Source organism: Neopelma chrysocephalum, unplaced genomic scaffold (assembly GCF_003984885.1).
Source record: "Neopelma chrysocephalum unplaced genomic scaffold, ASM398488v2 Primary Assembly neopelma1_76, whole genome shotgun sequence".
NCBI lineage: Eukaryota > Metazoa > Chordata > Aves > Passeriformes > Pipridae > Neopelma > Neopelma chrysocephalum.
The window spans coordinates 8,554,463-8,580,952 of record NW_020897737.1 but is presented as its reverse complement, the minus strand read 5'-3'; the positions used below and the strand labels follow the sequence as shown (position 1 = coordinate 8,580,952).

The 26,490-nt window shown below is 34.9% G+C and overlaps 1 protein-coding gene across 12 annotated transcripts in view; it reads left to right on the top strand.

The window, feature by feature from the left end:
* DMD (dystrophin) overlaps positions 1-26,490 on the top strand; it is a 1,013,774-nt gene that overhangs the window by 293,694 nt on the left and 693,590 nt on the right. For all 12 annotated transcript variants that reach the window (XM_027688940.1, XM_027688937.1, XM_027688948.1 and 9 more), the window contains 4 exons: positions 2,473-2,652; positions 8,390-8,565; positions 17,979-18,102; positions 25,753-25,840. In XM_027688940.1, coding sequence (XP_027544741.1) covers positions 2,473-2,652; positions 8,390-8,565; positions 17,979-18,102; positions 25,753-25,840 — 568 coding nt within the window. The remainder of the gene's footprint in view (positions 1-2,472; positions 2,653-8,389; positions 8,566-17,978; positions 18,103-25,752; positions 25,841-26,490) is intronic.

Below are 26,490 nucleotides of genomic sequence, written 5' to 3'. Positions count from 1 at the left end.
TTTTTATTTTTTTTTCCTGATGTTGGTGGGTAGTTGCTCTAGTTCTAAAAATGTTTCCTTAAAACAACTCTAATTTTTCCACCCACCATTTATTCACTGACATTATAATTGTCTTTGAATTCTTACACAAGGCAAAGGATGAAACAGGGCGTGGACTAAGCTGGAAGATGTGATAAACTGAGAATGTAGAACTGGGGTGAAATTTTACTGTCATGTATGGCACAGGCTTGATAGAGTGTTTTCATGCCCTGTGCCTACATTTTGTAATCTGTAAGATGAAGTTGATCATCTTTCTTTTTTTTTTTTTTTGTAAAAACTATTGAGAGTTACTGCAAAGGTATGCAAGATATATCTCTATTTATAATAAATGTTCCATTAATATAGAGTTAAATCTTCTGCTTCAGCTAATGCAATTATTTTATACTTATTATAGAGAATAAATTAGATATTACACTATTTTTTTACTGGAATAAATCTCTTAGCACTTGAAAAATTACAGTGGATGTTGCTGGTTAGATTATTACAATGAGCAAAGAAAGTTTTTTATGATGTTTAAGGAAAAGAAGAACAGTAATAATTAAAATCTTAAAACCAATAAAATAGTAGAAGTGCTTTACCAACAAATAAGGAAATCACTTTATAATATTCAAATATCAGGGTTTACGGTGTGGACTTGACAGAAGTTATGACTGACATATTTGATAATTAATTTCATAAAGCAAACTCCCATTTCTTGTCTTCCAGATTGATAAATTACTTATTTTGTGGCTAGTATTAGTAGTTTAGGTCTTGAACATAAGTATTTTTAGTCTATTCCTGTATTGGAAAAAAAAATAGAGCATAATTTTGTTATTATGACCCATTGACAGGTTTTCGGTAAGGAAATGTGAGAACAGAATCCCCTGGTATAGTTTTGGAGGTTGACCGTATCTATCACAAAAGCATATTAGGTCGTAGTGAGCAGTATCTTTGACATAGAAAATTTTAGCATCCTTCTCTTTCTAGTGTTTCACTTACTGCTGGTGCTCCATGTATCTTGGATTGGTGCTGAGCTCATGGGTGTATAATGCAGCTGTTGTGAGCCGGGGAGGTTGGAAATAAAACTGCTGTTCAGAATTAACTAATGTTTCACAGGGTACCATTTTTTAATTATTTTAGTCAGTGTATATGGTGGCTTCCACATGAGCTTTTTCTGACACTGTAGGAGAAGAAGAAGGTATATTTTGCATATATAGCAATGCTTGAAATTTAAGATGATAAACTGTTTTACATCTACTTTCCTCCATCTGTTAGATCTCCCACTATACAAACAGATTCTTGAATATAAAGTTAGCTTCCGTTTCTTAGGGATATACCAATTTAAATTTTGGTATGAACTCTAACTAACATTAGTAATTATGATGCTTCATGCCACATCTGAATAGAAAGAGTACTAATTACAAAGACTATGAATCTTTTTTTACTGAGCTGTAGTTTTAATTACAGTTTTGGATGATATTGCTATAGGAAACTATATGTAGACTAAATTCTGTTGTCTAACCATTTGTTTAATTTTCCCTTTCATGCCTTGGGGATTAGAATGCAATTCACAGCTGCATAGAGAGGTCAAAATTTAGCCATGGTTAGCACAGATTAGGGTGTAGAGAATGAATACTTAAGGAATGGAAATCAATGGAGTAAACCAGTTGAGGCTTGGAAAACTAAAACCATAGAACTGGAGCTATGGATGATCCTTGGATCTGTGAATAGCCTACTTCACAGACAGGTTTGCATGTATGGATCTTGGGAATTTCAAGATTCCTTGGCAGTTTGCCACAGTAGAGGTGTGAAGACTGTTAGCATCCCTGGGTTCAGGCTGTACAGCAGGTTGCAGAGCTCAGAGGTTGTACGCAGGAGTTCCTGGGCTCCAGCTGCAGGGCCCTGTCCTTGGAACACTCAGCAGAGCTCCTGGGGTTCCCAAGGGCTCCTCATTAATTTGATTTTTTTACTTGAGGTTTCGAGGGTTTTTTTAATCCTACTTTGGGGTCAAATATTATTTTTCTAGGTAATATTTTTTTTCCTCAGGGAGTTTTAATATGCAATATATAACAAAGTACATCGAAACTTTAAAGAAACATTGTTTGACATGTTGCTATAGTTGTTAACATTAGTGCAGTTTTAAGGTTATTAGTGTCACACAACTCTGAACTTTTTGATTTATGTCACCACCTGAGGCATGCTGTGATGTCCAGAGTTGCTCCACCTGCCATGTTATATTGCCTTGTGAAGTGCACTGTGTCCATTCCTCTCCGTCATCTCTGCCAACATTTTTTACAGTAACAGCAGCATGGAAGTATAGGAGCCCTTAGCCATTTTCAGTTCTTTACGATGCTCTCTTTAGGAATTTTTCCAAAGTTAGTTGGATTTGTTTTCTGTGGGGTTTTTTTTTGGTGTATAATTTACTGTTCTTCCTTCTGTTACTTTGTTTAACAGATCCTAAAAGGAGATCTAGAAATGAAAAGGCAAATGATGAGTAAGCTGAAGTTGCTTAGTCAAGATCTCCTTGTAGCTGTGAAAAATAAAGCAGTAGCTCAAAAGCTGGAGAGTCGTCTTGAAAATTTTGCCCAGCGCTGGGATAGTCTTGTGCAGAAGGTGGAGAGCAATTCTAAACAGGTTTGTCAAAACCATAGTTTTATCAGTTTTATTCTTTGACAGTCAAACTCTTGACGTAGTTTTGGTGCTGTTTGTCATCTTGTTTTAATTTTTTTCCCTGCATGATTGCTTAAGACATATTTTATTTTTTAGGACAGTATAATATAAGAGCAATATAACTTTCCAGAATTTTATTTATCTCTTTAGTTTTTAATCTGTCTTTAAAGTGTTGATTACTTTCTTGGGTTGTTAACCATGTTTTCAGGGATGATACAATCCGTAATGAAAATACCCTTTCCAGTTAATTTATTTTTAACCTATAATAATGCACTTTTTTAATGGCTGTCTCTGTGGAATAGCACTTAGTCTGAAATTACTGTAAGAACTATCTGCTAGTTAAAGTGAACATTTTTCTCTTTTTCAGCAGTAAAAGTTTATAATCGATTGCTGTTTTATTTCTGCGTATCTTATGCTGATTTATAGATTAAAATGAGAGGCCACAAAAAAGAGAAGCTTCTTGGAAAAATAAAGAAATCAATCCATACCTGTAACTAAAGTGCCAATGAAAAAATATCATTTGCTGTTATTTTGGCCACTGTATGTTAATTGTAATGTATTAGAGAAAGAAATTGAGGTTTTAAACCAGATAAATCCAACACTCTGGTGTAGTACCCAAACAGATATCCAATTATTTTGCCTAGCCTTCTGTCGGCATCTTTTTCTTATTGGATTTAAACCCAAATCAGCTCACTTTTCCCATTCCATTATCTCACTAATATTGAGTTATTTTTGTGCTATCATTGTGTGACTGGTGAAATGGAAATGGACATAAAGACTTCTTAATGATAACACAGAGCAGAATGTTACAGCCACACACCTCTGTCCTGTCCATAGAGGATGTCTCATAGTTCTGGACAGTTTGATTCAATTCCCTTGAGAATGCTGCCCTTTTTTGTTGCTGTATATTATTTCTACCAACTTATATCTGGTTAATTAAATAAAAATTGCTATACTTCTTGTAACGATATGAATACCTCTCAATAACCTTCCTATCAAATCATACCCTAATATTTCAGTTTGCTCTGTGATGGTTGGAAAAAATCAGCTGAAGTTGGAAGAATCAGTTTGAGAGAACAGAAAGGAGGAAAACAAGGGAAGGACACAATTTCACTTAGTAACAGAAGTTTGTGCTACACAGCATTTATGAGTTGAAAATTTTATTTAATTATTGTATATTTGCTGTAGGAAACCTGTGGTTTCAGTGCACAGGAAAATCCAGAGATGCATTTTTGAATTGGGGATGGCTAGGGTCACATGATTTGAAAAAGTTAGTAAGTCACTCCAAAGTGTTCAAGAGTTGTTTGATTGGTGATCACTCCTAAAAGCAGATACTGATTTTGAAAATGGAACTTAGATTACAGAAAAGATGGCCTCCTTGTGAAGTGAGCAGTCCTCAGGCTGCATGTGTCATACATCTGCGTGGATAGTGGTGCTTTGGATTCCCAAAACAGTGTAACTGTTATCATAGCAGAACACTTCAGTTGATAAGCTTTTCCTCCAAGGAGAAGCCGCTTTTCTAGGTACAGAATTGGTGTGCTGTTGAGGACATATTGCTTCATGTTGTAGAGGCATTGCAAGTCAGTGCAAACCGAAGGACCAGTTTCTAAGGCACTGTTGCACAGTTTAGCTGTACCTTCTATGAAATACTGATGGTGTTCTTCTTGCCACGTGTTTCTATTTAGGCAGGGCAGATAATGTTAGTGGGTTTATACATTTATTCATTACAGAGCTCATTTTCTTGCAGTTTAGGCTGCAAGAAAAAACTTGCCTTTACAATATCTCATTATGCTCTCTAGTCGTGAACTGGAGAGGAAGAGACTTGGGAGAGTGACAAATAGAATATTTTTCACTAAGATCTATCAGAAAATGCACATTTTATTTGTCAAGCTTAGATACTGACTTCAAAATCAATTTTACGTGGTTTAGCTGTGTACTTGGCAGACCTAGGTCAGTATTTGAGCTCAACAATCTTAAAGGTCTTTTCCAACTTAAATGATTCTATGATTAATAATTCTCATAGTACCTTTGTAATTATGTTTTTGTCCTTAGTTATTTCACCTCTTTCTCTTACTAAAGTGTCATTAAATGATTGACTTGTTAACAAAATAAGAAATTAAGTGGAAGAGACAACCTCAGGCTCAGTTCAAAGCTGTCTAGCTACAACTAGACATAGACAGTAGTTATACATCCCAAAGGAAAAGCGCAGAAAGTAGAATGTGAGTCCTCCCACATTTAGCTGAATTAATTACTGTTGAATTTAAGCATCTAATCAGAACTCATGTCTGAAGCTTCTGCTACAAGAGTGGATGGCAAGGGTGTGAGAGAGAGATAAATACCTCTAGAAAGCAATTTGTCCTCATCGTGAAAATGTCAGCTTTCCTTCATTGACCACACTGTGGAATCAAGGACAAGGACAACTTGCTTGGACTAGATGCATAGCTTCTAGAAACTCTAAACCCTGCTTTACTGAGTTGATTATGCTTCACTAAATTGTACTGAAAATCTTTCCAAACTAAAGAAAACACCATTCCTCATCTGAACTTCCCCACTCACATAGATAAATTTCATCAAAGAACATATGACAGCTCCAAAAGTGGGTGTAAAGGAAAATTATGAGTTTATCAGGACAGAGGGCACTTCCAAAGGCAGTAATAAATGATGATATTAAAGGTAGGCTGCTGTATAAATGAGAAATAAAATGACATAAAACTACTGAAGTGCTAGATACACATTGTACATATGTTTGCCTGTAGAGGATGAAAAAGATTTAAATTTGTCTACTCTGAAAGAGATGAGTTTTAACATGTTCCTAAGATGGGCTTGCTGATGTGAAACTGCAGGCAAGCATTATATTTTGAGAGCCTTTTAATGTGCAGCCTTGTGAGTCACCTTAGCACTTTCCATATGATTTTCTAGTGGGTTAAAACCCTAGTCTGTATTGCCCCTTCTCAGAATCATATTTGATTGTCAGGGACTGAGAGGGATGAAGAAACTATACTGTCATTATTTGGACCATCTTTGAATAATACATGAAACACACCACTTCAGTGATTAAGGAGCTGTTTCAGTTCTTTGGTTTCTTTTTTCCCCAGGGAAGTCAATGAAAGTTACTTCTTTTCTTTTTATTCCTCATATTTTTAAGGGTTGTCCTTTACTCACTAAAGTGCATGCACTGTTTAGATGTGAACCAGCTTCATCTTCCAGAGTAAGATTGCAATGTACATTTTAGTCTTACCCTGTCTCTAATTAGAATGATTATGAACATCAAATTCACATCTCCATTCTCCTTTTGAAGTACATAGTATTTAACCTCCACTCCTGTTGATTAAGCGTGAAAAATACTTCTTTACTGTTTTGACATGTAAATCATTACCCCCCACAGCATCGTGACTTGACTGCTCTGAGCATATGGTAATTGCATCGCCAGCTCTGGAAGCACAGTTCCCAATCTCCAGCTGAAACTGCTACTCCTGTGTAATTGGAAGTATGCTGCAGATGATTCCTACAGTCCCCTAGCTGTGGTTTATTCTGTGTTACACCTTCTTCACTGGAAACTGTGCCCTGGTATTGACTGGCAAATGAAAACATGGCAGGGTGTGACCTTGGGTGTCGTAAGCTGCTTATCACTGATTTTTGGATAAAACTGTGTAATATGAGTTTTGTGAGAAGAGGAAAGAGAGACTGTAACCAAAACTTTTTGTTCTAAGGTGCAGAGTCAGGGAAAGATGACATCAGGTCCTATCCTCAAATTTCACAGAATGCTAGACATCAGAAGCTTTGACTTGCTTTTCCTGCTGCACTCTAATTAATTAAAAATAAATTGAGAAGAATGCTGTATAAGATTTCAAGAAAACTATATGGAAATGTTTACTTAATGTTACTGTGATTTCTGTAGGAAAAAAATAAAATCAGTACATCTTGTTGAGGGAACTAAAACAAGAGCACTAATACATGATATTGTAGTGATTAAAAAGTCAACTGGGTGTTTTTCTCTTCCAAAGAATTTGGTAGTTCATACATTAACTAAATCCCTTCAGGTCACAAGCAGCTTGCTTCAGTTGACATAATTAATCCAGAGATTTTTTTTAAAAAAAATCTGCTCTGAATCTCAATTTTCTAGTCTTCTGAGTAGTCTATATTCTGCTCTAAAACCTAGATAGCTGGTAATTCCTAGAGGTGGAAGCATAGCATTGAGTTAACTGCTCTAAGCAAGAAATAGCACCAAAAGTTCAGTGGTAGTGGACTTCCCTACTCCTCATTTCCACTGGAAGACTGGAGAAAGAACAGGAAGGCTTTTGTGTAGAAGACATGTGAAGGATTCAGCAAAGTTGGCAGGAATTTGGGGATTTTTTCCATGTTTTTTAGCTTTACTGATGTTACCTTCTCTGAAGAGGCTGCTTTCTATCAGTATTTCCCTTTCCTTGTCATTCCACTTTTTTTTTTCAATGAAAGAAGGCATTGTTATGAGCTATTTACCTAGTATGCCTCTTCTCCATTGTTTATAGAAACACTGTTGTCTCAATAACTAAGGTGACTCAATTTTCTTACTGAGTTTCTGATGCAAGAACTAATAGATAATTTATATATGTGTTTATAGTTTCATGGAATTTTAGATACTGGCATTTCTGTTGTTGAATTGGGAAGTCTAATTCTCATGTATTGGCAGTAAACAAAGAAGCAGGGTTTTTCTGGTGCACAACCTTTCATGCTCCTGGTATAACTTCTTCTTTTTATTTTCCATTTCACTGCCCTTAAACTGAGGTGGTCATTGGAGCTGTAACTAGAGCATTTTGACAAATGAGCCATCATCTGACAGAACCAGAAAAAGAAGTGACCTATTTCTCATGAGTTAAGGGATTTAAGAACAGCTGCCCACATTTAAGTCACAAGTTTCTGGTTTGGTGTTATATGGAAAGATGTATAAATGGGCAGTACATGTACAACCAGTGTCTTTCAAACAAATAGGAGCAAAAAATATTCTTCATCTTTTTTTTTTTTTTCCAGTGCAGCTCAGCTATATAAAGAGGTTTTTTTCATATTACTGGGGAAAGTTAAATGCATTAGATTGGTAGTGTTTACAGAGTTACATATTATATGTATTAGTATCTGGTATGACTCCCTAACATTGCTTTTAATTATGGAATAAAACTGCTGAAAATTAATTTGCCTTCTAGTGCATGTTTTCTAATTTAAGATTTCCTGACAGAAAGTTAACTGCCCTTTTATGCAAGTAGGTTATGATGAATTACGTTCTATTTCAAAAATTTTATTAATCGTAAGAATAATAATTGGTAATTTAGTGCCATTATCATGCCTTTATCACTTCTCAAGGAGCAAATTTTCAGAATGGGGGCAGGATAACATTTAGCAATAGTAACATTTTATATATTTGCTATCATTCAATTCCATCACAAAACTGACCATTCATTTCTTCTCTTCATTCAACATATATTACAGGGAGACTTAATTTCATTGGAATCCTTCCTGATTTTGATATTGACTTCTGCAGATATCTTTTTCACACAGCGTGAGGCAGATAAAACAATCTGCTTTGGGTGGGGTATAATGTTGTTTTTCTCTGAAGGTCAGCCTATGATCAGACGGGAGCAGTTTCTCGTTATTTTCTATTGCTACTCCAAACAATCTTTACTGAAGGCTTTCCAACAATGTGTGACCTCTGTTTTCATACTTTTCACAGATTTCGCAGGCTGTCACTACCACTCAGACATCAGTAACACAGACAACTGTAATGGAAACTGTAACTATGGTGACCACAAGAGAACAAATTCTGGTTAAGCATGCTAAAGAGGAACTCCCACCACCTCCACCCCACAAAAAAAGGCAACTCCTTGTGGATTCAGAAATTAGGAAGAGGTGAGAATCATCAAGAGACAGAGAGAGAATACTGGTAGAGCCTGGATGAAAAAGCAAATACAGTCATTTGACTGCAATAGCTTGCTGTATACTTTTTTTAGCTTAAAATTATATTTCTGTTCTCTTTATTGAGGTGCAAACTGATTATTATAATTCTTTACTCAGTATGAGTTATGGATTATATTGTGCTTCTATTCCAACTATTTAGCAGTACAGAATGTTAATAATTACATCAATACCATTGCATAGTAATTATAGTCAGTTGAAGTCCTTATGTATGGCATCATGGGGGTCCCACTTGACTGTAGCCTTGAAACTTGTTGTGCAAGAATCATTCCATTAATTCTCAGATTTTTACATTTTTAAGAAGAATGGTTAGAATACTAATAGTGCAGATATTGTCTGGTTTCTAAAGTTCATATATTTTTTTGTGCTTGCGGGTCAGCAGAAGAAATAACAGTTCTGCAGAGGTAATTAATATTTGGTGAAATGTGCATTACCATTATTTTTTCCTGTGTAACTCAAGTACAAGTGACAAGGGATTTTTAGCTGATGTTAAACATTAGTTGAAGTCATGAGGTGTTAAGAAGCTAGACTTCAAACGTTCACTGTAATGTTTGTTTTGGAAATATTTTTTGATATCCAAATAAACATGAATTCCAAGATAACAGATTCAAGTCCTGAAAGCGACCTGAAACTGCATTGGGTGTCTCATTTCCATAGAAAATACCTTTATGTAGTTCAATGTGTTTACAAGGATAAGGTATTTTCTTGTAAAATAGTATTTAACTTATTAAGAAGAACGAAATATACCAAGAACAGGAAAAATCTTTTGTTTTAATTGAAGGATTATATAATTGAAAAAATAGGTACTTGCTTACACATAAGCATCTGAAATGGGATTTATCTCTTTGATCATTCTAAAAGTAAGGTTTCTAGTGTAGCTTAGTTATTTAAGAAGGCTGTATATGTTATGTAAGAAGAGTGATTCACCCCTCTTTGTTAAACTGGATAAGTACTACTATGGAAGGTGCTTATCCTAAATAAGTAACTTTGCTAGCTTAACTTGAATAAATTGAATCTGTCTCCAAAGTCCTGATTTGGAATCTGGTTTTCCCGTATCCCAGGTTACCATTCCATGGTAGTGAGAGTTTTATTTTGCTAATATGTTCCCAAGAACTCAAAATAACGCACAGCGATGACTATCAGCAGACTTGCAATTCTTGAATGTTTTCAAGGAATTCTTAGATGACATTGTTGTTACTTAACAGAAATTATAAGCATTAGCACTCCTGTTAATGTTTCACTGCCAATGTGCAAAGATCTGAACCAGGATCGAGGCCCTGTTGGCTTTTATGCAAGAGTAAACCTTTATTGTAGCATGGTCCCTACCGTGAAAATAGTGATGTTCTTTATTTTGAAATTGAAAAGTTAAGAATGAAAATTTTCCTGCAGTTTTGAAGTATATCAATAATTGTTATTTTAAAACATTTCACTTTTTCTTTTTCCAAATTGAATGTTCTTGGAATGATCTTACTTGATAAGGAAGTAAAAAAGACTACTGTTATAAAGGAAAGCATTATCTTAGTTAAAACTAAATTAAGTAGAATGATTTCTTTAAGTCTATATTATTCAATTTTCAAGAAAATTTTTGCTATATGTAGTGTATTATGAAATCAGAAACCAATTTGCACTAGAAATTCCTTTCTCAGCTCAAGTATATGTGATGTTAGCATACGTTTTCCTTCTTGATCATTTTCTTTTGATTTACCTTAATACTGAAAATAAAATAAGCGTGATACAGAAGACTACAGACTTCATAATCTTCGTGCAAGCAAACTACCAGAGGGCAAAAAGTAGCTGGATTATGGGAATTGTTTATGTTCTGAAATCCCTTTTTTTATATAAACTGAGAATTATAAATTCTTCAAGTGTTTTAGCTGTTGTCTCTTTAAAACACTGCAAATAGCAATATTATATGTAAATTTGATTGATCCTTGTACAGAAAATAGGATATATTATCAAATTTGAGACTGTGATTGCTTGTAGATATATTATTGGCAGATCTTCTACCAAATTTAAAGAGTGGGTTTTTTTACCATGCATACTAGGTTTTGACAGATTTTGATTTATTTTAATGATATCTAAGAGATAGGCATTCACCAGGTAATTTCTATTTAATTTTTGTATAAGAGCCAAGATGGAAAAATCTTTAGTTTTCAGTCTTTGTCTAGAATGACTTTAGATAATTGAGTAAGTTGTGGTTTCTTTTATATATTTAAAATCAGAGTCCTTTTCATTGCTGCACAGGTTAGATTTTTATTTTAATCTGGCAGGAAAGAAATCTGAATTGTAGAATGAAGAAGGGACTTAATTGTTTAATATGCTTTCATATGCTCTTACTATCGTTTCTTGTGCAGAAGTTACTGGATTTAACAATGCAATTGTACCAGCACATGAGAACTAGTTCAATGTGACTGTTATACCTCTGAGTAGACCTACATTATGGTAGTGTGCAAAGTAAACAATGTTACAGATGTCCACAGCTGGGCAGCAGGTTGAATGATGGTTATGTTATCTGAAGGCAGGATTTCTCTATTTAGATAATTTTTTTGGCATTTCTGACTGAACAGACCAAAAAGGAAAAAACAACAACTTAGGGACCTTTCTTCTCTAGAAAGCCCAATTTAAATTATGGCTTAAAATAACAATTTTTGTTACTGTTATTAATTAATATGTAAAAATGCCGTCTTGGAATCGAATACGTTTTACAGTATGGTGGTGTCTTTCTCAAAGACAAGAAAAAGTAAATCAATACTAAGTATAAACATAATAATGGGAGAAGAAAACTCATCTTAAAATTTGGATGCTCGGCTAAAATATCTATGCTCATTGGTGACTAGACACCTTTTTGATCAATACTTTTTTTTGCTTGGAGAATCTCATGGTTGTATTCCCAAACAGCCAATCATTTATTTTGTTAGTCCATTGATGGTCACAAGATCTTTCAGGGGTTTTTGTATGTATTTAGTTGTAGCTTCACCCAAGGGCAAGCAAAGCCCTTAGTACTGCATACTTTTTGATTTTTTAAATAAAAAAGAGGATGGGGTTTCTCAACCTACCTCTCCTACATTGTTTTATACTGTGTGTGTGTTTACATTCAATATTTTCCCTGAGCACTTAATGACTAGTACTTGATGTTTATGTACTGTTTAACTTTTGTTTGACACAAAACCCCCCTAGCAATTATCAAAGGCTTGTCAGAGGCTTCTGAAGGTGAATAAACAGATTGCATTGGCTACTTTCTGCTGTCACAATACAACACCCTTTATGGTGTTTTTGGGCCTGGGAGGGAAAAACACACTGGGGCTTTTTTGAGGTAGTCAATAATGCTTCACGTTTCGTCAGCTTCTTTCATCTGTTCTCAAGCTTTAGTCAGCATTGTTGCTGTAAAAGACTATGCCTGAAATAAATGCATCGAGCTCAATTGCCACATATTTTGAAAGATTTGTGCTCTAGATTTTCTTTTCTGTGAACTGCATATTTTGGAAATACTAGAAACCTCTTCAAGGAGGAAGAAAGAGTAATTTGGCCACTCTGTGAATATTGAGTTAATGTAAGAGTATGGTCTCCAGCTTCCAAGCTGAGGAGAAAAAAATGAATAGCTAAGATTGAAGCATCAAACTTTCTAGAAAGCTTTTTACTTTTATATTTGCAAGTACTTTGGCAGGATTGGAAGTATGAGAATCTCCATTTATACTGAAGAAATTGAGAAGAAGCAATTTGACTTGTTGACCAATAGCATACACGGGACCGAATGTCACATTTCCATTGCTCCAATTCACTGTGACATGAATGCATGGGGAAGCAGCTGTTGATTTTTCTTGCCTCCTAAAACAACTTTTTACCATAAGTGGTGGAGAGCATAGATAAGAAGCAGATTACATTTTTTTTTATTCCACCTCTGCCCTCCCCAAAAAATCTAAAACTACCTCAAAAGTAATGCTTCAAAATGTCATAGTAATTCAGGCACATGCTAGGTTCTGTTACTGGGCAAAGAAAAGCTCCTTTTCCCAAAAGAATCAATTTGAAACTGAGACAGATAAAATACTTGGAGCTGTATATTAAAATCTTGAAAGTATGTATTAGGCATTAGGACTAGAGATAAATGTAACACCACTGAAATTATAGAATGAAGAAAGAATGTAAATAGGAGAAAGGGTTGCAAAGTAACATTCATTTTCATGGTATTTACATATTCTGGGAAAAAACAGGTTAGTTGTGCATTGTAGAAAAATCTAAAAAATGTTCATGTTAAGTTTTTAAACAGCAAACATGTTAGAGATGCTTAACATTTAATTTAAGCATATTTGTACTATTAATGTGCTTGAATAATGTCCAAAGATACTTTTTTTAGCCATTTAGTAAATAACTTTGTACATGCTTCCTAATGTTTCCAAGGAAAGTCTATTTGGTATATTATTATTATGGGTATAATGTTAATCTGAAGATTTGAAAGAGACTTGATGCCCTTTGAAGAGGAAGGCATCTTAAAATAAGATAGTTGCTCCATCTAGTGGTTTTTTTATTTAACAAGTGTTAAAACAATTTTTTGAAAAGACAAGAGCCTTCATTTCTTTACAAATTATTATATTTGAGATTATAGTATATTTTTATTTCTTAGAAAAGTTTGGATTTTTGTAGAAAAATGTATCAAAGGAAAAATTATGATGGCATAAATATTTTCATTTGGAGTGTAAGAAGTATGGGTATGTTGAGGTCTGTAAACATGGACACTTTATAACTTCTTAGTGCTCATTAGTTTTAACCCTTTATCCTGTTTGTGAGGTGAGAAATAGCATAGTGATAAATACACTGAGAATTTGTATTCTTCACTTTTAGCATCTGAAATTACCTGTTATATTATAGGGGTAGTACCAGCGGGCTCTCACTGGAAGCCAGGGGCTTAAAACTACTTTCCACCTCTCGCCACTGGCTGTTTGCTGCTGGCAAATGGTTTAAATGAACACACTCTAAAACAACCTCTAGATTTTCATTTGCCTTGGCTGGAAGTGATTTGCTTACATATCATGTATTTATCAGATTTTCTGCAAAGCATTCCTTATTACAGTTTAGGAATTACTGCTCAGGCTGGGGAAGGTACAGTACCCCAGTGGCAAGATGGATAGTTGGCTAAAGAAGGAAAACTATGAGATTAATAAGATGCTACTATTGAAGTTCTGTTGGAGATATACACTTGGGATCAATCTAGTATTTCCTTTCATGTCTTGGTGTGCATTACAGAAATGTGCTGGTGATAAGGCTGATGAGGCTAAACTGAATAGTATCACAACTGTAAAAGGAGTTCCAGAGTATCATTCCAAAAGGAAATAAAATTATTTGACAACTGAACTAAATAAAGTAGGAAGGTAAAAATATTTGTTAGGATTAATCAGCTGTTGAATTAGGAGATAAGAACAAGTCTGTTTATCAGCTAATGGTTCGTCAGCTACAAATACAGAGGAGGAAGACAGACAGCAGGGACTTAGTTTATCTCAGAGTAATTCTGCCAATGGGCATCGTATACTGCAGAGTTGTTCTTTGATATGTTCTAGGCAGTGAGGAGCTACAAGCTGAGAAAGACCTCTGGTGAGCTGGGCATTTCAGTCCAGGCATGGAAATGAAATAATTCAGTAATGTGGCGCTTGGATGAAAGTTGTGTCATTCCTTGCCAGCTCAATATGTAGGCAAATGGTCTTATGTCTGTCCAAGGTACACAGTGGTGACAGGCCCAGTGTGATTTTGTTTGGGGAGGGAACCGAAAAACAAATGAGCAAAGGAAATTGTGCCTGTTGAAAGAATAAAGTACTGAAACCACTGTTATTGTAGCTATAAAATAGTAGCAATTTCAAGTCGAAAATTCATTCAATTTAGAGATAAGATTATACACCATGATGGCCACATGACAGCAAGATACTTCATGCCTCGTGTTCCTATGTGAGCTTGTTCAACATTGAATTCGTTTGTGTAAGTATGTGTCATCATCTTACTGTGGCAGTATGTAAGAAAAGGCAGAAATATAAATTTAAAATATACAATTGTCTTTCTCTAGATGATGATGGCTGTAAGAACCACAATAGGCCTTTATAAGGTATATTGCACAAACTGAAGGTTTAGAGTCAGTTAACCCTTTGAGTATTAATAAAAAATTACATTTGTTTTTATTGTGAAATATAAACAAAATAACTCTTGTTGTTACTTAGTGATTTCCAGAAGTTATTTGATTAGATAGGCAACTTCTATTAGGACTAGAGTATCATACTCTACTGGGTATTTGGGTTGGAGTTTCCTGCACAGAAAGAGAAAAACGTGATGCAACTAAGTTGTGAAATGCTTCAGAGGTGAGGTTTATAATGTATTTAATACAGAAAAGGAAAACCGCCAGAACAAGGAATTAATTTTGAACAAATACATGGTGATCTCAGTAAGAGAGTTTGGAATGGGAATCTGAAGTGGACATATGGCTTAGGATGATCCAGAAAATCAATTTGTGGGGGATTTCCATGAAAATTTGAACAGCATGGACTAAAAATGTGAAGATGCTTTCTCAAACATGCTCTGGAGTAAAAAGAGACTCTATTTGGACTCAGCTGACATGTACTGGCCTGTAAAGAGAGGGCAGTGGGACCAGTAAAAGGTAGTATCTCTCTTTTCTATGGAACAGCCATAGAAAAGACAAATTGGAAAACAAAACCATGAGGGCTGCATAAAGAATAAATCCTCTGCTTCAAATTAAATTTTTAGGTGGGGAGCAAGCCAATGTGCACAATAAATTAAGGTATTTATTTAGAATAATATCTCGAGTAATTTTTGGTTTAGTATCTTCCATAAATTTATTTTTACGAATTCTACGTGCGTTAAACTTTGTTGGATCCAAAAGGTAATCTTGCATTATTTTATGTCAAAAGTATTGTTATGCTTAGGAGATTTAAATACTCTATTGATTCTTTGATAGCAATCTAGAGCTAATATAATTTGTAATTGCAGCTGTCCTCAGAAATGAAATATGCAATTACTATAGTGGAATGTTTGAATGTCATGTTCTACCTGTATTTCCTCTTTTTATACAAGCTGAACATGAGAGAATTTTTTTTCCCCCAAGGTAATTGAAAGGCATCTTTATCTTAAGGATATTTATGTGCTGCAAAATGCTACTTAGAAGACTTTTATGTATTTTAATTCTTTTCTGTCCCCTCTTTATTGCCCTTTTATTTGAGCTGTAGGCTTTGTTTGTGGAGTTATATTTATCTCCAAAAGAAACTCCAAGTGACAGAGCCATTCGTTATGTGAGATCAGCTCTGTCATATCAGAGAATCATATCACATTATTGAATGCTTCGGGTTGGAAGGGACATTAAAGATCTGTGTCTAATACTTATCACCATCTGATGGCTCAGTGGGCCATGAGATGTGTTTCTGATTATTTTGTTGTGCTGTCAAAACTGTCCCAAATGCTCCCATTTCTCTTCCAAGGAAGGTGTTGCAGAGACAAGGGCTAAATCCTTTTATTTAAGAAATGATCACTGGTAAATATTTTGCTCTACCAGTTTTCCATCCTATACTGTGGTAATACCAGGCTAATTTTCAGGGAGATGGTCTCACCAGTCCTACTTACCTGCAGTTTCAGAATGGAGCAAATACTAGAAGTCGTGCAATTTTACCTGTAATCAAGGGAGTTTGGTACTGAGGGACTGAAAAACTTGTCTTCATTGTTATCAGACTTCTAGTGTTTTGTGATTCTCAAATATGCAGTTATAATTTGCATAACATTATGTTTCAAGAATTACAGTTGATTTAATGATCAGAAATAGAGCTGAGGTAAGAAGCCCTTAACTGGCAGCGTAGTTTGAGTTCAGGGATTAGAATCTGTTACCAACACAGAGATTCCTTGAACTATCTGGGAATTTTGTCTCCTGCCTCTGAACTTGTAGTACTTTATAAAAATGAAGATCTCTGAACCTTCCATTACTTCACAGTCACATTTTTACTCCTTTGATGAGCGTTCAAATAATATTATCAGGAATTCTTTTATCAAAATTATTCCTAGGAGTTTATAATTTGAATATAGGATGTTGGACGGGGATTAAGGCAGTGTGTGATTCTTCTTTCTCTTGCTTTCATTATTTATGAATAAAAAAATCACAGTGCAGAAGGAAAAAAAGGGAGGCATAAATATTAGATAAAGCATGGAACTGTTTCTCATATTCAGTTTTCATTTCAGTATATGTAGAATTCTGTATCACCTGATTTTACCTTACATCCTTACATTTTAGATCTTGTATAAATGGAGTATATTTTTATAAAATAATTAAATCCTCCAAGGGTATAATTGTTCAAGTTACCGTTGTTAGTAGATTTTCAATTGTATGCAAATGATACAACATATAGTCACAAAGCAAGCTAAAGATACAGCTAGGACTTTTGTTCCCCCAGGTCTTTCTGTTCCATTGCATTCTCTATATTGCTGCAGAAGGAAAATCAGCTGCAAATCAGATATAAATATTAAAACATATAGTTCGATAAAGAAATGCAATCAAGCAGACAGTGTGGCACAACTGAGAAAAAATATTTTTTGAAGCTTCTTGTTTTAAAAACTACAGTAGATACTGAATCACCATTTGAATTTTGTATACATCAGTAATTTAAATATGTGCATTTTGACACGTTATCTTCTGAGTTGTTAACAAAAATTAAGATCATTTTTAAAGGCATTGATGAAAGAATCTAGACTGTAGTAAAGAGGACTACAGAGTAAAAACTAGTTATAAAGTATGTGCAGAGAGTTGGGGATCTTAATTTCAATTTCTAAAGCTTTAACTGTAGGACAATTATACTTTACTGTTTATTAGTGATTACATTCTACAACAAATTTGATTTAATCAGAAGAGGGTCCTTTCTTATCGTCAAATTTTCTGCTTGAATATCCTTCACAATATCCTCGGCACAAGCTGGGACAGAAATCTCACAGGTTTGAAGGCTGCATTTAGTCAACCATGTAGGCCTTACATCCTCAGCTAAGCCAACAGGACTTGTGGTACTCTGAGAGACATTTGTTTCATGTCTTCTAAAAACATCAGCTTGAAAAATTAGAATCCTTCTTGTGAAAATCACTGCATCTGTTAGGCTGTCAAATCAGGGTCTTAAAAATGAAAAAGTATTGCTGTGCTCCTAAATTTTAGACTGAATAGTTTCACGAACTGTCTAATGACACATGGGGTTTTAAAACTGTCTTTCGCTGAGAGAAATTGCTGCTTATTCACTTGTTTAAACAATGGGTTAAACATGTTTACCGTTAAACCCTGTTTTTGGAAACTGTGGAAATTAAATGTCTCCTTGCACTTTTGTGTCTCGTAGGTTTGACTCTGACACAACAGAGCTCCACAGCTGGATGACCCGCTCCGAAGCCGTGCTTCAGAGTCCCGAGTTTGCAATCTTTCGAAAAGAAGGCAATCTCTCAGATCTCAGAGAACGAGTCAATGTAGGAGAAAGTGCTTGTATATACGTCTGTTAGTCTGTATTAGCTTGTCAAAGGGCTTTCAAAGTCCAAGTTTAAGTGGGTTCAAATGTAGACTGGCAAGCGTTGATTGTCCAAGACAAATTTAGAAGTGCTCGCTGTTTCTGTGAATTTCAGGTTTTGGCACCAAAATTGCTACATAGGCTGTGTGAGTACATAGATTATTTTTGTTGTTGTTCATACATATTCATATTTAATTAAGGTATTCTAGATTTATGAAAGTCTTAGGTAGAGTTAAATCAAAGCCTATATATCATTTCTTAAATATGCATCATCCCTCTATACTAAGAACTTAATTAGACATTACATGTGCATAAATTGAAGAAGGTGAAAAGTGTCACTTTAGTGTATGCTAAAGAAAATCTATATCTATTCTCTTTTACAGTGCTGTAAAATATCTATGAAAATCAGCAGCCTCCACAGGGTTTTTTTTTGTTTTGTTTTTTTGGGTTTTTTTTTTACTCTATTGTAGTAACATGCCTGAATCAAAAACTGTTCTTGTCTACTTCTGCCCAAATGAATCATTCTGCATTGCTTAAGGAGTAGCTGTGCTTGTGTATATGTGTTAAGATCTGAATGACTGGATTTAGCCCTTGAAAACTAAACCGTTACAAATTTTCTTCCCTATTTATTTTTTGTAGATCGGTGAAAAAATGTCTTTTTTTTTCCAAGTAAGAGAAAGGGGAATTTTTTTTTATGATTAACTCTTATAGTAGCATAGTATATTGTGGAACTTCATTAAAACATATGGTGATAAATATTCCTAGAACACCTAAAGAAGGAACAAATTACTGTATTGAAGTTAGTTTTGCTGCTGTTTTTTCTAATTATCTGCTTGTCCATCATAAATCAGCTAAGATAAGATTAAGGAACATGGAACCTTGTGATTTTAAATATACATTTTAAAATTTCATGTTAAATCATAGTTTTCTTGCAACAATTTTAGTTGTTAATATTGTCATAATATAACTGCTGGAAAGTGCCCATTAAAATTTAATATCTTGAATTTAGTTCATGCCACCACTTCATGTTACGTGAAATATACATAAATACATATATATGCAAAATGGATCAAATATACAGAGTAGATTTGATGAGTTCAAGTGCTTCCATACTGAGTTAATGGGATTCATCTAATATATAAATAGATATACAGTTAATTTTCTGAGTTCTTCAATCTTCATTGTAGGTTAAATTTAAAAAGAAAAAAAATGGAAAAAATAGAAACAGAATACTCCTCTCCCTTTCATATATTCCCGTCTTGAGGAACATATAATTTTCAAGGATGGAAATTAGCTCATCTTGGCCGATGTATTACACTGGATACCTGCACTGTCAGGTTCCCTAACCAACATGTTCCACCTCATATTGTCAGTTTCTAAGACTTTATAAAAGCATTAAAGGATCCAGGAGCCACGGTTCACCTTCCTCCTTCTATCCTTTCTTTGCTTCCAAGCAGGGGGTGATCACTGCAAGTAAAGGGGTGGAGGTAGGTGAACCACAGCCCCTCCTTTGGTCCCAGCTGGAGTTGCCACTGGCTCTTGCCTCGCCTTTGTTGGCGCTGAGAGAGAACATTGGGACTGGGAAGCCACTACCTTACCACATTTGTTCAGGTCTCATTTCAGTTGGTGGAAACGTATATAAAACATATATTAAACTGGAGGAAGAGGTGTGGTATTTGACCAGTGCATGAGCATTGTAAGTTTGAATTCAAGACACTCAGAACAGCAGGAGATAGCAAAGATGTTCCTTTGACCTCTTTGGAAATCGAATAACTGAATTGTCAAGAGACCAATTTCCAGCTTCTTTTCAGTAAAGTAGTGCAGAAAAGGATCTGCTTTGTATCAGGAGCAGTCTGAGACAAACCAATAATTCTAAATAGATATAGGAAAAATCAATATGCATCCTTCATTACATTGAAAATATTTTTAAAGACCAAGACTGGTTTTAATTTCAAAGGTGTCACTGCTTTTTAAATGAACATTTTTATTGAGAAAATCAAGTTACATTTAGAAGTTTCTAAGTATTCTAAGGGAGAAAACCTTCTCATTACATGTACTAATTTGATAGACAGAACTCTGAAAGATGACACTTGACAAATACTACATGGATTCTGTGTTGAGTGGTTTTCAGTTAGTGGAAGTCTTTGTACATGTTTTTTTAGAAAAACTTTTAAAAACCAAGTTTTTATAACTGCCAGCTTTTAAAACTTGTCCTGATTTGACTTTTCCTGGTCTTTTCTCTGTATCTATCCCAAAACTATAGCCAAAGCAGAAAGTACTGTTCAGTTCATTGATTTGAACAGTTTCATTGATGCTTGCTAAAACTTTTCCTTTCAATTCCCTCAAAATGAGCTTCAAATCAATGGAAAATAAGATAGTGTGGGTTTTAACATATTATAATCACTAGTAAAGTTTAAGAAGGCATATAAAAAAAGATGAAATGCAAAAAAGGAAAACATATGTGAGTGATAGTTGAAATAGATTTTATTGTGCTGTTGTGCTTTAAACCCAGCTGGCAACTAAGCACCACGCAGCTGCTTACTCACCTCCCCCCAACCACTCCGGTGGAATGGGGAGGAGAATCAAAAGTAAATCTTGCAGGTTGAGACAGGACTAGTTTAATAATTGAAATGAAGTAAAATATAATAATATTAAATAATAATAATGATAATAAAAAGGGAAAAAAAGGTAACAAACAACTGATGCACACAACACAATTACTCACCACCAGCTGACCAAAGCCAGACCCCATCCTTGATCTCAGATTGGCCCCCCTTCCAGGTAACTCCCCCAGTTTATACACTGAGCATGACATTCTATGATGTGGAATACCCTTTTGGCCAGTTTGGATCACCTGTCCTGGCTATGCCCCCTTCCAGCTTTTCTGGGTTTTTTATGTATCTCCTCACTGGCAGAGCATGAGACACAAAAGAGTTCTTGACTTAGGATAAACAAAAGCAAAGCTCAAAACATCAAAGTTATCAATATTATTCTTATACTGAATCCAAAAGATAGCACTGTACCAGTTACTGAGAAGAAATTAACTCTATCTCAGACAAAACCAGGACATGGAATGACATACATAGTCATACATCTCTGTTGTACTCGTACGAGCATGCATGCCTCCATGTACACATGCATGCAGAAGTCCAATTTTACCCTTACTTTACCCCTTATCATTTGGGGTTTTTTCCCCATATGATAACATATATATTGGTGTAGCACAGAACACCTGTGCTTGGCTGACGTCAAACCTACCATTTATTCCCTACCATAGCAGGTGCTGAGTCCTAACAACTTTCTTTCCTGGTGTTCTTTTGAGGAAAGGTTACTAGGATTTTTTTCTTGGGGCAGCTTGCTCCTGCCCATTATTTTTCATGGATGAGGGGTCATTTCCATAAGATTTAGTGGAAGTGCATCTACTGCATGATGGAGGGACACAGATGTCAGAAACGAAAGCCACAAAGAAATCTCTTTTGCCATCACTGATGATGCATCAAGTGCAAAAGCTTGCTCTCATCCCAACTCAGAGAAGGCCTGGGGGAGACAGAGCCAAGAGCAGGCTGTATGGAATGCAATGACACTGTTTGCTAAGCCAGCTGCCCTTCATATCCTGGCAGGAAATTAGCCTTTGGCAGTTCTTTTATGTAGCTTGAATATATTAGACATGTGCAAAAAGTCCATTCCTGTGTTTGGGAAGAAGCAAAAATATTTATAGTCCTTCCCTGCTACAGAGGCCCTCGCCTTACCTAACCAGAGAGACTGGGATGCCATAGGAATAGAAGTTTCATTGTTGTACAACCATACTACTCCTAAATAATGAAGACATCCAAACATTAATGCTGTAAAAATTGTTATACTGCATCACATCATTAAAAGTTTACAGTTGGTATGTGTATTTTACTAAAAATAGACCTAACAATGACTCTGGCCTTTTTTTGTTCTTCTTAGTCTTTCAATATTGCAAGTTCAAATATAGGAAGATTCAGGTGCAAAAAAAACACCCACAATTTCTGATAGAAAATCTTGCTTAATAAGTCAGATTTGAGATTATACAACAATAAACTGGAAATAAAACTCCTTGAAAGGAGTTTTGGCTAGCCAAGAAGCAGCACCTAGAATTTCAGAATCAAAGATAAACATATAAGGAACAGATGTAAGGGAAAATGTCAGATATTCCAGACAATTAAATTTGTTCTCTTGACATTCTCAGAAACTCCATTTTCATATGTTTGTTTTGGTTTAGTGACCTTTTTCAGACATGCTTTGTTGGGCCTGTGTATTTGAGAGCTGAATCACAGTCAGAGCTGGTGATGACAATGTTGCCCTCTCCTGCCCTCAGGGGTAACTGGTCACCATCACAGGAGGTCAGGGAGTACTACTACCCTGCACCCTTTCACAGAGCTCTAAAAGTAGGATGTTGATTTGATACATGAATAACATCCAAATTTCTCCAACCAGCAGAATTTTGTAGGTTACAAAGTCGTTAACTGCCAACTAAAGTCCCAAGGTCAAATAAAATGTTTAGTATTCTGAAAATAGCCTTTCCACCTTTGGCTGGCATTTAGCTAAAGATGAATTTATAATGTCTTTCAATCAATTAAGATTAGGCTATAATACATTTGCATTGTTTGTTAGAAAGCAGTCCAAAAGAGAATTAATCCCTGCTTAGACAAAAGCCCATAAAGCCAACCTTTTACTCTCTTATTGGTGTCCTTTTTTTTCTAAAAAATCTTTTGCAGAAAACAAAAATAGTTAAAAAAGGAGGAAGTAAATATTTGGAAATACTTTGAAGTAGCTTTGCCACTAGAGTCCAAAGATGTCTATTACAGTGTACAGAACCTAAGAGTTTCAAAACTTTGCAAACCTCTTCAAAATGTTCCCATTCCACTGGTGTCACAAGTGAACCTGAGCTGAGAGTATGGTTCCCTTCAGTAAAGCAAAAAATAAAGAAAACAGAGCCAAAGAGATAAATGAGAGATGTTTCCAGTAGTGCTCCCTTCATTTCTAGGCACTTTACGCAAGGTTATGGAAATCCTTCTTTAAAATCTTAAAAATCCAAGATGCAGTTTGCAAGTTCAGCAAAGCATGGCAGCGTGTACAGACTGATATCAGGACGGTGTGGTTAGTGCTGTAAGTAACTAGAGTGAATTTCCTCCCTTCTGCCAGGATCACATAATTTGTCTTTGTACAAGGAACAAGAAGACAGGCTTTTCTGCTTTGGCTTGCACTGTGCTTTTTTGTGTGTAAGCAATTGTCTTCTTGTAACCAGTGCTGGGCCTTCATTTTCATGATATATGCTAATTACATAAAAATGAATGGAGAAAAGTAATTGACAGAAAGCTTAATATGTACCAAATTTTTATGTTTATTTAAGGACTTCACATATAGTGCTTATATTTTCTACCAGGACCTGGAAACTGTAAACTTTCAGGAGAGAGGTGGACATTTCTCCACATTTTCCTGCACATAAAACACATTACTGGGCCCTGAAGGGTTCACCTCCACAAGCTCTGATGTCATATCATTTTTATATTTTAAAAAGATAAGTTTTAGTATATTTTATGAGGGGTTTTTATGATTCATTTGTGCTCTCTCATGATAATTACACACCTGGCATTACAGACATTCTACAGAGTAGAATTTTTTCAATATATTTTAGTGTTTTACTGATTCATTTCAGTTCTCAGTAGTTATTCTCATGTTAATTATACCTGACATTATAGACAGAGTAGTATTAATTAAGATTCTCTAAGAAACTTTAGATCTCTGCAGAGAATTAATAGACTTTTTTTTTAATTTGGAAAATATTTAAATTGTACAGTGAAATGGTACAAGATTTCATTGGCCTACAAAAACTACAGATAATTAATATAATCATCTTTAACTTATTGGGTTTAAAATTCATAATCTTTCAGTGATAATGTATTAAAGCCATGTTTATAAAATCCAAAATATTTTCATCCCTAATTATTCTCTTAGTAACCTTTCTTTATATATTTTATTTATTCAAAATTGTATTAGTGAAAGTGTTTAATAGAAGCTTTGAGGTAATGTTAGAAAGCCTGCTGTTTATCCATTTCTATATGCACAAATGATCGTCAGTTATAGGTAGGCTGTGGAAAAATGTTAATTTAACTGAAAATTTCTCTTTCAAGTTCTGAATGTCTCCTCACCTACAGAAGTCTTTCAGGGAGCTCTTTCTTATTGAACTAAAGATGTTTAAAGCATTACACTTTACATGTTATTTTAAGAGAGTTTATGCAAAGATATTTATATTAATTCCGTAGGCATAATGATCTATTTGAAAAATAGTATTGTCAAGTGTAAGTGTATAAGGTTCCCTTGTTAAAATCCTGCATTCCTAGACACCTGCTTGAGCTTTCTTTCCAGTTTAAGGAACCTTTTCCCCCGAAGAGTCCAGTCACCCAGCACATCCCTTTGTTGTGGGAATAAATAAGGTGATCGGGAAGCCTAGTGGGTTCAGCCAGTCTGAGAAGCTGCATCCAGGACTGTGTGTTACCTTTCCATATATACCATGTAGGACTTGTGGGGACACAGGCTCTTGTATGTGTGTATCTGCTGCAGTAAAGTGAGGGACTCTTGATTTCTGGGAGACTGTGTTGGTCAGGATCTCTGGGAGGTATATAGTCTGTTTTATTTTTGGTATCAAACTTGACTGTGGCCCCATGCTGCTTCTTTGGGTTTCTGATTTAGAGCTTCTAAATTACACCTAAATTATGCTACTAAGTTAGTTTAAAATCAGTGGAGTGACTTCATGATGTTGATTACGAGACAACATTGATGGGCTGTCAGATCTAAAATGAGTTTACTTTCCACCAGTATTGCCACTAATGTAAAATGAAATTTAAACTTAGATTTCTTCTATATCCTGTAATTTTAGCAGCTAGATTTACTAGGCCTTAACAGCTAGCCTGAGTGCTAGCCTGAACATGGATGAGAAATTTTTGCATACAGAGAGGTGAATCAGGAGTATTGGCTACAATATTGAAGCCTGAATTAAATCTGCAGTTAACTCTCTCTCTTACTCAATAGCTCATGGATGGATGTCTGCTGTATATGGTCTTATATATGTTAGATATCTATTTAATAAGCATTTTACAGGGTCAAGGTTGTTTTTTTCCAAACAAAATAGTAACATAACACAATATCATACAATATCAAATTGTATATGGGTTCAATACTGTAGTATACTATGAATCTCTGTGATTTGGTTAGCATGCTCAATTTTTGCTGTTAACATGAGAAATAAGCTACTCTATTCTTCCACAAGGAATTTCTGTTGAACGAATATTTTCATTTTGAAATATTGGGCTTTGACTAGCTCTTAGGTTGTACTTCTTTTATTTGTCTGGAAAATACTGATGTGTTCTCAGCTCTGTTGTGTTCTGACTCTCCATTTTTTGTATTTGACTTCGACTCCCTTCCTGTTTATATGTGGTACCTGCTTGTTTTCATTGCAAATCAGGAGGCAGGCAGGGCAATATGAGGGGTAAATGGTCTTGAGAAATCAGAAGGCATCCCTGAGATTAATTACTTTCTTCTTCAAAATCCCTCTGTTGAAATACTCACCTTTCCTGTCATGCTGCAGGCCATCCAGCGAGAAAAGCCTGAGAAGTACAGAAAACTGCAAGATGCCAGCAGATCAGCTGAGGCCCTGGTGGAACAGATGGTGAATGGTAATTACATGGGAGTTGGTTTAGATAATCTTCTTACAGATTTGATAAACATACAGGTTTATATTTAACACAAGAATTATATTAGTCCAAATGGAACAGTAAAGTGATATTGCCTTATATTTATTTTATTATTTCTGAATGTTAAATCTGTTAATTAGAAAAGAGGAAAAAAAAAAAGTCTTACCACTTTAGTACCATGAAAAGAAATCTGTGTAAAACTTGCTCACAGTAATGAACTGTATATTAACAATCTGTTCTGTGGAGAGACTTAAGTTGTAATCTTATTTTGTGAGCATGCTAAGCTTTTGAAGTACTTTAACACATCTGAGTTAGAAAAGCTCTGAAGGCATTACTTTAAACAGTTTGAAAAAAAGTGCTTCCTGACTTTTAATATGAAATGTGTGTTTTTTAATATACATATTGCTGTAATGTTCTGTATCATAGAAAATACAACATTGGGATTTTGAAGACATTTTTGGCATTTGGTTTTTCAAAGATAATAAATGTAAAAACTTATACAACTCTTTACAAAGAAAAATAGCTGTAAGGTTTTGCATTTTTTTAAAAATATGATATTATATAATTCTTTTGGATTTCTAGATAAAGCAAAAACTAACCCCAAAGAAAGGTAAATGAAAGTAAAATTGTAA